At 53.2% G+C, this 11,578-nt stretch overlaps 1 protein-coding gene across 1 annotated transcript; it reads right to left on the reverse strand.

The window, feature by feature from the left end:
- Positions 1-5,194: 5,194 nt before the first annotated feature.
- Tmem151a (transmembrane protein 151A) lies at positions 5,195-10,367 on the reverse strand. The gene is made up of 2 exons (XM_004656711.2): positions 10,258-10,367; positions 5,195-7,735 (listed from the first exon to the last, which is right to left on the reverse strand). The coding sequence occupies exons 1-2, from the start codon at positions 10,330-10,332 to the stop codon at positions 6,404-6,406; spliced, it is 1,407 nt and encodes a 468-aa protein (XP_004656768.1). The 5' UTR covers positions 10,333-10,367; the 3' UTR covers positions 5,195-6,403.
- Between the last annotated feature and the right edge of the window lie 1,211 nt (positions 10,368-11,578).

Genomic DNA, 11,578 nt, shown 5'->3' on the forward strand with positions numbered 1-11,578 from the left:
TCACTCTTTTTTTATTTTTAGTTTTTCAAGGTAGGGTCTTGCTCTAGCCCAGGATGACCTGGAATTCACTATGTTCTCTCAGGCTGGCCTCAAACTTACATTGGCCCTCCTACCTCTGCCTTTTATAGAATATTAATTAATTAATTTGGCGGGGGAGAGGGTGCCAGGGCCTCCAGCCACTGCAAACGAACTCCAGATGCATGTGCCACCTTGCACATCTGGCTTACGTGGATCCTAAAAAATTGAACCAGGATTCTTTGGCTTTGCAGGCAAACGCCTTAACCGCTAAGCCATCTCTCTAGCCTCTAGCCCTGCCTTTTTCTTTCTTTCTTTCTTCTTTCTTTCTTTCTTTCTTTCTTTCTTTCTTTCTTTCTTTCTTTCTTTCTTTCTTTCTTTCTTTTTAAAGTAGGGTCTCACTATAGCCCAAGATGACATGGAACTTAGTCACTCCAGGCTGGTCTTGAACTTAGCTCATGACCATCCTCTTACCTCAGTTTCTTCTCAAGTGCTGAGACTAAAGGTGTGTGCCATCATGTCCACATATATTTTTTTTTTTGTTCATTTGTTTGAGACAGAGTCTCATGTGGTCTAGGCTGCTCTACAACTCTCTGTGTAGCCAAGGATGACCTTGAACTCCTGATCCTTCTGCTTCCACCTCCTAAATGCTGATATTACAGATATATACTACCATGCCAGGTAAAGCGGTAGGAACTTGGAGGCTGGGGAGATGACTCAATGGTTAAAGGTGCTTCCTTGCAAATCCTGCTGGCCCAGGCTCAATTCCCCAGTACTTACATAAAGCCAGAAGCGCAAAGTGGCACATGCATCTGGAGCTCATTTGCAGTAACAAGAGGACCTGGTATGGTTATACTCTCTAATACTTTTATTTATTTATTTGAGAGCTTGTTTGGAGGTTCTAGCAAGGGAGCGCAGCTACTCATATACCCTTGACAGAAGACCAGCCCTCCTCTATTCAGGGAAGGCCGTCCTCTTCAACTGAGCGCACAGCTTCGGGAGGGATGCTCATGCAGCGCTGAGGGAGGAAGGGGACACCTGCCTAGCCAGCCAGATTAGTCGAATCAACCCTGGCAATCAAGGGGGTGACAGATGTTGCAGCCAGATTGCCCTCACATCCTATTTATTTATTTGAGAGAGAGAGACAGACAGACAGACAGAGACAAAGATGCAGACAGAGTGAGTATGGACACACCAGGGCCTCCTGCCACTGCAAATGAGTTCCAGACGCATGTGCCACTTTGTGCATCTGGCTTTATGTGGGTACTGGGGAATCAAGCCCAGGCCATCAGGCTTCGTAAGCAAGCACCTTTAACTGCTGAGCCATCTCTCCAGCCCTAAAAATATTTTTTAAAAGAGGTGGGATCTTATATGTTTCCTCTCCTTGAAACTGGATAGGCCTTTATAATAACTTTGACCAAAGAAAGGGGCAAAAGTGAGGCTGCGTCAGAAATGATACAGTGACTCCTCTCTGGGCACACTTGTCCAAGCAGCCAGCCACCAGGCCATGAAGAAGACCAGGTCACACACACAGGCCTTGTGTGACTGGTCCAGCTTATGGCTGGTCCAGAAACTTGGGCTCTTGGCCCTAGGCCAGCATCCAGTTCCAGGCATGTGAGTGAAGGAGCTTTCAGAGCATTGCAGCCCCGGCTCAGCTCTGCTCCTGAGACATCTGTCCAGCAGTGTCCTTTCATGTGGTGGGGTGGAGATAAGCTGTCTTCACTGTGCCTTTTCTGAATTCTTGGTCCATAGGAGGCAAGAAAGCATGAGGGTGGAGCTGGAGTGATGGCATAGTGGTTAAGTGCTTGCCTGTGAAGCCTAAGGACCCCGGTTTGAGGCTGGATTCCCCAGGACCCACGTTATCCAGATGCACACAGGGGCATTCATGTCTGGAGTTCGTTTGCAGTGGCTGAAAGCCCTGACGCGCCCATTCTCTCCCCCCCCCTCTGTTGCTCTCAAATAAATAAATAAAAATAAACAAAAAAACAAAAGAAAGCAAGCATGAGGGTTATTGCTGTTTCAAGCCACTTTACAACAGATAATTAGTTAATGTTGCTGGTAATAGAACTGAGAAAACAAAGTAGTGGCTTAGGCTTAAGCATACTAACATTTTACTTTTTTGGGGGGGAAGTTCAAGGTAGGGTTTTGCTTAACCACAGGCTGACCTGGAATTCACTATGTAGTCTCAGGGTGGCCTTGAACTCATGGTGATTCTCCTACCTCTGCCTCCCAAGTGCTGGGATTAAAGGAATGAGGCACCAAGCCTAGCATTTTTTTTTTTTTTTAATCAAAGTAGGGTTTCACTCTAGCCCAGGCTGACCTGGAATTCACTGTGTAGTCTCAGGGTGGCCTTTATTTGTGTGTGTGTGCATATTCATAGGTTGTGATGTGCACATTCGTGTATGAGTGCAGATGCACGCATCACAGTGCTTGTGTGGAGGTCAGTAGACAACTTTGGGGTTGGTCTCCACCAGTTCGCCTCATTTGAAGCAGGGTTTCTGACTCTGGATTTGCTCTATTGGTCTTTTCCATGAGCTTCCAGGAAATTCTCCTATTTCTACCTCCCATCTTGTCATTAGTGTGCTGGCTTTACAGAATCCCACCATGGTGCCAAGCTTTTCTTATTTTGAGCCAAGCACAGCTTCCAGCTCTTATAATTTTGTTTTTGAGATAGGAGCTCACTCTAGTCCAAGCTGACTTGGAACTCACTCTATACCACAGGCTGGTCTTGAACTGACAGTAATCCTCTTACCTCAGCCTCCTGAGTGCTGGGATTAAAGGTGTGCACCACCACTCCCGGCTGCTTTCAATTTGTGTGTGTGTGTGAGAGAGAGAGAGAGAGACAGGCAGACAGACAGACAGAGAGACAGAGAGAGAGAATGGGTGTGCCAGGGCTCCTGGCCACTGCAAACAAACTCCAGATGTATGCACCATGTGCGTCTGGCTTATATGGGTCCTGAGGAATTGAGCCTTGAACCAGGGTCCTTAGGCTTCACAGGCAAGTGCTTAACCGCTAAGCCGTCTCTCCAGCCCCTGCCCTGTTTTTGTTTGAGGAAGCCCTGTCCGCTTTCAGTACCTTTCCAGGGCCACCACTAGCCCTGATAGAACATTTGGGCAAATTAGAAAAAGTTGTTTGGTTTGTTTGCTTGTTTTTTCTCTAAGGAGATGTATCTTCCTGTCAGCATTTGGGAAGGGGTGTATTCTACCTGTACTTGTCCCTCAGCCCAGTGCCCTTGTAGAGTAGATTCCCTGAACAGCCATCCATGCAAAGATGCTATTCCCAGGTATCTTCCTGAGCATTCTCAATGAGAGAGGCTCTTCCTTTGCCCCTTGTTTTCTTTCTTTGCACCCCATGCTGCCTTACTCTGACTCTAGGTTATTATCCCCCAACCTGCTGAGCACCCATTGCCCTAGGTGATCAATAGGCATGAGGAGAGCTGGATGTGGTGGTGCATGCCTCTAATCCCAGCACTAGGGAGGCCAAGGTTGGAGGACTGCTGTCAGTTCCAGGTCAGCCTGGGCTATAGGGAAACCCTAGCTCATAAAAACAGTCAGTCACCAAGAGAACTACTTCAGTCACAGGTTATAGCTTTCTCCCCACAGTGGAAACCAGACAGCACTTCCTCAGTCTTCTGTACTCTCAAGTAAGAGACTGGAATCTCCTGCTGGACTGGTAGAGAGACCAACTGGGACAATGCCTTAAAAATATTACAGGGCTGGAGAGATGACTTAGCGATTAAGGCACTTGCCTGCAAAGCCAAAGGACCAAGTTTCAATTCTCCAGAACCCGTGTTAAGCCAGATTCACAAGGTGGCACATATATCTGGAGTTCACTTGCAGCAGCTGGAGGCCCTGGTGTGTCCATTCTCTCTCTAATAAACAAACAAACAACCGGGTGTGGTGGTGCATGCCTTTAAGCCCAGTACTCAGAAGGCAGAGGTAGGAGGATCACCATGAGTTCTATGCCACACTGAGACTACATAGTGAATTCCAGGTCAGCCTGGACTAGAGTGAAACTCTACCTTGAAGAACCAATAAATAAATAAACAAACAAAAATAAAAGGTTTTATTAAAAAAAAAAACACTTTAAAATAGCTGGGTGTGGTGGCACACACCTTTAATCCCAGCAATCAGGAGGCAGAGGTAAGAGGATCACCATGAGTTCATGGCCACTCTGAGACTACGTAGTGAATTCCAGGTCAACCAGGGCTAGAGTGAGACACTACCTCAAAAAACTTAAAAGAAAAAGGCTTTAAAAACCTTTAAATTTATTGATTTGTTTATTTGAAAAAGAGACAGAGAGAGAGAGAGAGAGAGAGAGAGAATGGGAATGCCTGGGCCTCCAGCCACTGCAAATGAACTCCAGATGCATGTGCCCCCTTGTGCAACTGGCTTATGTGGGTCCTAAAGAATTGAACTGGGATCCTTTGGCTTTACAGGTAAAGACCTTAACTGCTAAGCTATCTCTCCAGCCCTTTAAAAACTTTTAAAATAAAATAAAGTAATAATACAGCTGGGTGTGGTGGTACACGAATTTAATTACAGCACTGGGGAGGCAGAGGTAGGAAGATCACTGTGAGTTTGAGGCCACCCTGAGATGACATAGTGAACTCCAGGTTCTAGGTTAGCCTGTGCTAGAACGAGACCATACCTGCTGCCTTCCCCACCCCCCACAAAAAAAAAAAAAAAAAAGCTGGATGTGGTGGCATATGACTTTAATCCCAGCACTTGGGAGGCAGAGGTAGAAGGATCACCATGAGTTTGAGGCCACCTTGAAGACTACATAGTGAATTCCAGGTCAGGTTGGGCTAGAGTGAGACCCTACCTTGAAAAACAAATCAAAACAAAACAAGTGATCCAGGCCGCCAAAACTGGGGTCTATCAGTCAGCTATTCAGGGCATCTCAAAGTTGAGTCTCAGGGTTAAGGGTGGAGCTACATGTCAGAGTGCTTACCTAGCTTTGTGTGAGGCCCTGGATTCCAGCCCCATCAGAGAAAAATGCATAAATAAATGATACAAAAACCCTGACCCATGAGAGATGGTACATGTTTTTAATCCTAGCACTCAGGAAGCTGAGGTAAGAGGATGGCTATGAGTTCCAGGTGAGCCTGGGCTAGGGTGAGACCCTACCTAAAACAAAACAAAAAAAAATAGTAATAATACAAAAACATCTCAGAGGTCCTGGACAGGGCAGAGAGGGACCCCCTCTGTTTATTTACTTCTGGGAACACTACAGCCCACCTTTGGGTCCTCTTCCAGAACCCATCACTGCACCCAACTCAGTGTGGCCCAATGGACTTGCCACTCAGGAATGCACATGTGAAGCCTTTCCATTTCATAGCTTTATTTTGTCTGCATCTTCTCTACCTCCTCCCTCCCCTACCAGCCCCTGAGAGGGGATGGAAGCCCCAGTTGGAAGGGAAGGGACTATTCTCTCCCTCAGGAGGGATGGTGTCCCCTGGCCAGGCTCCATGGATAGAAGAAACTGGGACCTCCAGGGCAAAGCAAGGGCATCGTCCAAGAGGCTAGGGCCAGGTCTGTGCCCCTCGGATGCCATGCGGCCTTGCATCCTGTGGATCATCAGGAAGGTGAAGAGCAGAGAAGCCCGGGAAAGCAATTGGAACAAGGCTTGGTGTGCACATGGCTGGCAGAGGCAGACATGGACATTGAGAATGCCAGGGCTGTGGCAGAGCCCTGGGCAGGAATCCTGGGCCATAGGGGTAGCTGGATGGAGGGAGAACACATGGGCACCAAGGAGATCAGAAGGGATGACAGGGGCAAGGCTGTGCTCTGAGAACCAGGCTCTGGTTGAAGGGCTGCACCATGGGATCCAGGGAGAATCAGGGGCTTGACCTGAGCAGAGGCCCGAGGGTAGGCAAGAGGGATGAACAGGGGAAGAGAAGGGGAACTTTGGCAGGTAGGGGCCACTGCCAGCTCTTCAGCTTCAGGTTGGCCAGCCCAGCTGGGCATGGCCCCAGACCACCATTTTGTGCTTCTAGATTGTTTTAAGACTTCCAATGGGGGACTTCAGTCACGGCAAGGGGACAGGCAGCTATACCCAGTATTCCTCCATACCCTGACCTTTCTAGAAACTTCCTCCCCTGTCCAGTGTGAAAGACCCCCCCCCCAGCCAACTAATCTGCTGTTACAGGGGATGGAACATGGTAGTGGTAGGGGAGCCATGCTGGGGACAGATCACAGGTTCAATTTAGGTGACAACCACTCTCCCCACAAATGACCACAAGTCACTGCATTTTAGTCTAAGGACACCCCACCCCCACCCCTTGTGTGTGGCTGGTCCGTTTTCCCTCCAGTTTTGGACACTTACTTAGGTGTCTAAGCCCATGGCGGGATGGTGAGGAGGAGGATGCTCTGGGGCCACGGGGTCTCAGAGTGCACCTTGCCCATCCCCCCGGCAGCCACTGTCGCCATGGACAATGAGCACTGGGAAGTAAAGAGCATCCTCGTAGCACGGAGGGCTTTCCAGGGGCTCGGTATCCTCCCCTCGGCGGCCCAGGGGACCCCCGCTCAAGCTGCGGAAGACTCCAGGGGTGGCTCGGCCCCCAGCACCCAGCGAAAGGCGGCTGCGGCTGAAGGGCAGGCGGGGCCCACTGGGCCTGGCAGGTGGCAGCGAGTTGCTGCTAACTGAGCGGCGGCAGCGCTGGCAGCTTCGCAGGTAGGCACCTGAGCCAGCACCCATGACCACAGCCTCCGAGTAGCTGGGCACCAGCTGCCGGTTGGAGCAGATATGCCACTCGAGCTCAGTGAAGTCCACAGTGGCCACACGAGAGAGCGGTGGCCCACTGGGCATGGCCCCTGGAGGTGGCGAACTGGCACCAAAAAGCTTTTCTACCTGGTAGTGCACATGGGCTGTGCCGTAGGCTGCCACCACGCGCAGTGGCCAGGACAGTGTGGCTGCTGACACGAGCCAGAAGACCCAGGCGCGGGCATACCAGGGTGGGCTGCGGGGGTCAGCAAAGACCATGAGGGACTCGCGGAAGTCCACGTCCTTTAGGTGCATGCCCTCGCGGGCCTCCAGGTAGTCATCCAGGCCCTCGTTGGCGCTGAAGAAGCGAGCCCTCTGCGTGAGGTACGAGGCCTCGGCCTCGGCGCTGCCAAAGCTGAAGCACTTGGTGAAGCGTAGTCGAGTGGCCGCGTGCTCAGCCAGGCCCACGAGCTCCTTGGAGACATCCCGGACACCGTGAGCTGAGTAGTCAAACTCGCCCCTCGCCGTTCGGCTGTCAGCCCTCTCATGGTAGACCTGAGTGGTGGTGTAGGCATCGCCATTGCGGTAGCGGGTGATCTGGCGTGTGCGGCGCACATAGTGGTAGCTGGTGGCCTTCCACCACACGCAGGGCGGTGCCTGCTGTAGCCGGTGGATCAGGGCAAGCACGGTATTGGCGTCAGTGCGAGGCGCCTGGCACGACCGCACATGACAGTGCCAGCACTCTGCCAGGTACAGGAGGTAGAGGAGGGAGACAAAGGCCAGCGGGATGTACAGGTAGCCATCGGAGCAGGGGCTGGCTGGGTAGGTGGGTGGCGGACCACCGGCCCCACGCGCCAAAGCTGCCTCAGGCCCCAGAACCAACCGAGGTACAGTGGCCAGGCGACACCAGGCCACCACAGCCCCACAGGCGTGGATGAGGAGTGTGAGGAGCAGGCACTTCCAGTGAGACTCTTGGCACAGGGAGCCTCCCAGAGACTGCTTCAAGGGCCGCTGCTGTGGGGTGGGCAGAGAGAAAGTAGGCATTATGTCACCGCAGGACCACCGGCTGTATATAGTATATAGTACACTGGGCCTAACCCCGTGAAGGAGCTGGTGGCCTAATCCCTGCTTTACAGAAGAAGGAACTGAGGCTTGGAGGGCTTTCTAGGGGCACCATGTCCTCCCCTTGGCATCCTAGGGGAACCCTGCTTGGGTTGTGGACAACCCCATGGCTCAGAGGGATTGCCTACTTTGTACCAAGTCTCACTTTTTTTTTTTTCCCTTTTCCTTTCCTTTTTTTTTTTTCAGGTTGGGTTTCACTCTAGTCCAGGCTGACCTGGAATTTACTATGTAGTTTCAGGGTAGCCTCAAACTCACAGTGATCCTCCTATCTCTGCCTCCCCAGTGGGGGGATTTAAGTCGTGTACCACCATACCCAGCTGAGTCTTGCATTTCTAATAGCTCACAGTGCCATGATGGGACCCCCTTCCCCCCACCTACCTGCTTCAAACCTGTCTCTTGCTGTACCCTGCAGTTGCTCAGCCAGGAGCCCCTCTCACCCCAGGGACACAACAGATCTGTCCTATTGTGAGAAGAAACAAATCCCCATTCTGGCTACTGAGAAATCTAAGTCCTGGTGGTCCCCACTGTGCTTCTGATTTGCTGCATGCACTTGGCCACATCTCTGGGTCTTGATTGTGGTCCTGGTGGTCTGGGAGGCCCAGTGGCAGGGGGCCTCACAGGCGTGGGAAAGGCTGAAGGATGGGCTTTTGAACTCAGCTGCACGGCATTCACTGGGTGCTAGCTCCTTCACTCACAGTGTGACCTGGGCAGGCCTTTCACCCACTCTGGCCTTCAGCTTCCTCACCTGTACCTGGTTGTTGAGGATTTAAAGAGATCACATGTGGGAAGACCTTAGCACGGGATCTGGCCATAGGAATCAGCACTGTCTTCCTTCACCCCGCATCTCCCACTGGCCCCTTGTTTCACTAGGGCCAGCAGGAGACTTGAGAGAGGCTGTTAAGTCAACAAGAGAGAGAGAGAGAGAGAGAGAGAGAGAGAGAGAGAGAGAGAGAGAGAGGGAGAGAGAGCGAGAGCTAGGAAAGGGGAGGCGTGAGTCTCAAGACTGGGAGCAGATGGAAGGCCACCCTCCACCTCCCCATTTGTGCTGCGAGAGTGGATGGGGGTACACAGCTGCTGGGCAGTGGGGCCACTCTTTGCTCTACAAGGCTTGGTACATCCTCCATAGTAGAGCTGCCACCCTGGCCACCTCGGTCCCAGGTGTCTATGGAGAGAGAAGGGAGTGGAAATAGGAAGGGAAAGAGATGTGATCTCTTTGAATCCTCAAAAAGACTCCCTCAGTCCCACCCAGGGCAGCCTGCTCCAACTGTGCACCAAGCACAGGTGAATTCTGCCAGGTGCACAGGCCCAAGCATCCACCACCCCAACACATGTTCACCACTGAGGAACATACTGCCTGTTCATCCAGACCCTCCCTTGTTCCTGAAGCACAAAACCCATGACCCCTGGGGACAGACACACGCACACACACCAGATCCCTTTACCATAGGACATACATGCACATACATGTTAACACTCTGACACACCAGATCCTCGTCTGACCACATCCCTCGTCTACAGCAACCTGACACCCACATCCACACCCCATTTCACACTGGAAAGGCCCTCCTACCACAAGACACAGTCATTCATGAACACCCACGCCCCCCCGGAGTGAATACCCAAGGCAAGGGGTCCTCCAGACCCCCACCTGATTACAGGACACACAGGTCCCACCGATGGTGCAGGAAACACACATACCCGCATATTTTCTCTCTCATTTTCACACACCCACACACACACTCACTCACAACCACAGTCTCCTATATCTACTCTCACGCACAGAAACCTTTTCACCACCCTAGTGCTCACATCACCACCTATCACCCCACACTCGGGCACACCTTATGAGCTAGGGCTGAAGGACAGTCCTGCGAATCCCAAGCGGTAGTCCTGTCCTTCAGTTCTCACCAGGGGAAGAAGAAGGGGTACCAGAGGCCACTCCCTTCTCTTCCCTTCTTTCCTCCCCCATCCCTAGTCCTTGCCACCGCTGCTGCATTGCAGGCACCACCAGGCACCTCGTGAGCTGTTGGGCCAGGGGTGGGGGCCTAACCCGGTGCCCCTAGCGGTGTGGGGGGGGGCGGGGGGGCGCCATCCCGGGCTTCGCTGCAGAAAGAGGAATCGTGGTGGCGGGGGAGGGGAGTGCAGGTGCTGACGTCACAGGACGGGCTAGGATGGTTGAGGGGGCGTCGAGGGTGGCAGTCGCCCCCACACTCTCGCCCGGCCGTCCCACCCCTGGCCCACGCGGACACTGAAGTCGCGACCCTTCAAGACAAGACAGCTGGCCCCAATGACGTCATTGCCCTATGGGGCAGCAGGACTTTCCTCCTCGGCCGCTCTCCAGGGGTCGCCCCTCTTCCTGTCCCCTTCACCTCGCTCCAGCCCTGGTCTCGGGCCCCATCACACGGCGTCGGTACCTCTTCTCGCAGCGGCTCGCCGTCCGCGACGAGCGGGGGCATCTCCCCGCCGGAACCATCGCCGCCCTCGGGCATGGTGTCCTGGCTGCTCGGGCGGCCCGGGCCCGGGCCCCGGGCATGATAAGAGGGAGTGCCGAGGACCGTGGCACGGCCCCGAGGGGCGTCCGCTGGGCTCGGCGGCCGCGGGCGAGTGCGCCGAGCCCCAGTCCGAACGCGGCGGCGGCGGCGGCGTTGGCTGTCTCGGGCCCGGCGCCCGGCGCCCCGCCCTCCGCTGACCCCGCCCCCGCTGCACCGGCGGCGCCGCCGGCCGCGCCTGGCACCGAGGGTGCCCCCGCCTATGAGAAGCCCAGCCCGGGCAGCCGGACGCCTGGCTTCTCCTCCCGCTGCGCTCGCGCTGGCGACCTTGGGCGAGTCCTTGCTCAGTGGTGCCCGAGTTTCCCCAGCAGTTCAATGAGGAGGGTGAATCTCACGGTGGGTGGGCGCACTGCCTTCCTCCAGTCCCTTCTTTACCCGGTAAACCCAGCGTCAAGCCCACTCAGACTCCACCTCCAACAGGCTTCGCAGTTACAGCTCAGAAAAAAAACAGGATGACTCTTAATCCACTGGGATCGGGCTAGGGTAGTCCGACTGGGGGAGAGGACACCAGAGACCCAAAGCTGCATGACCTTGGGCCTGCACTCTTCACCCTCAAACTCAGTTTTCCCATCTGAGAAATGGGAACGGGAAAGTGCTGGATCCAATTCACAAGCAGGCTCGGGCCATAGGGTAAGTGAGATATGTCCTGTATGGGATAGTCCTCTCCCAGGCCCATGAGCCCGCCCCCCATGCTGCTCCTGGCCCCTCAGGGGACTCTCTTCCTCACACTTATGCCTGGGTCTGGGCTTTGTCTCCGACCTAGACCATCACAAGGATAAGTAGCTGCCATGCTGGCGGGTTATTCATGTGCGTGTTTTAACAAAGGGAAACTCCTTAAAATCCATGCCCATTCAAAGAAGACATAACTAAGAAACAGGGAAGAAAGGACTAGGTATTCCCATTTAATTTATTTGGCTCAGATATTTATTGAGTTTCTCTATGTGTAGTGCGTGGTTGGCTCTGGGAAGAGAAGGGTAGGGAATGGAGAATGACACAGGCCCAATCCTCATGGAACCTATATTGGGGGAAATTCTAGCCCAAAAAGAGATGAAAACCCAAACTCTAGCCTCTGCCCCAGTCCAGGTCAGTTCTGTTCCTTTGTCCCTCTATCAGAGCTAAACTGACTTAACAGTTTGGGACACATGAGTATGAGAGAAAGGGTTAAAAGCAGCAGCTGGACCACGTG

The sequence above is a fragment of the Jaculus jaculus genome, chromosome 1 (genome assembly GCF_020740685.1).
Source record: "Jaculus jaculus isolate mJacJac1 chromosome 1, mJacJac1.mat.Y.cur, whole genome shotgun sequence".
Classification (NCBI taxonomy): Eukaryota; Metazoa; Chordata; class Mammalia; order Rodentia; family Dipodidae; genus Jaculus; species Jaculus jaculus.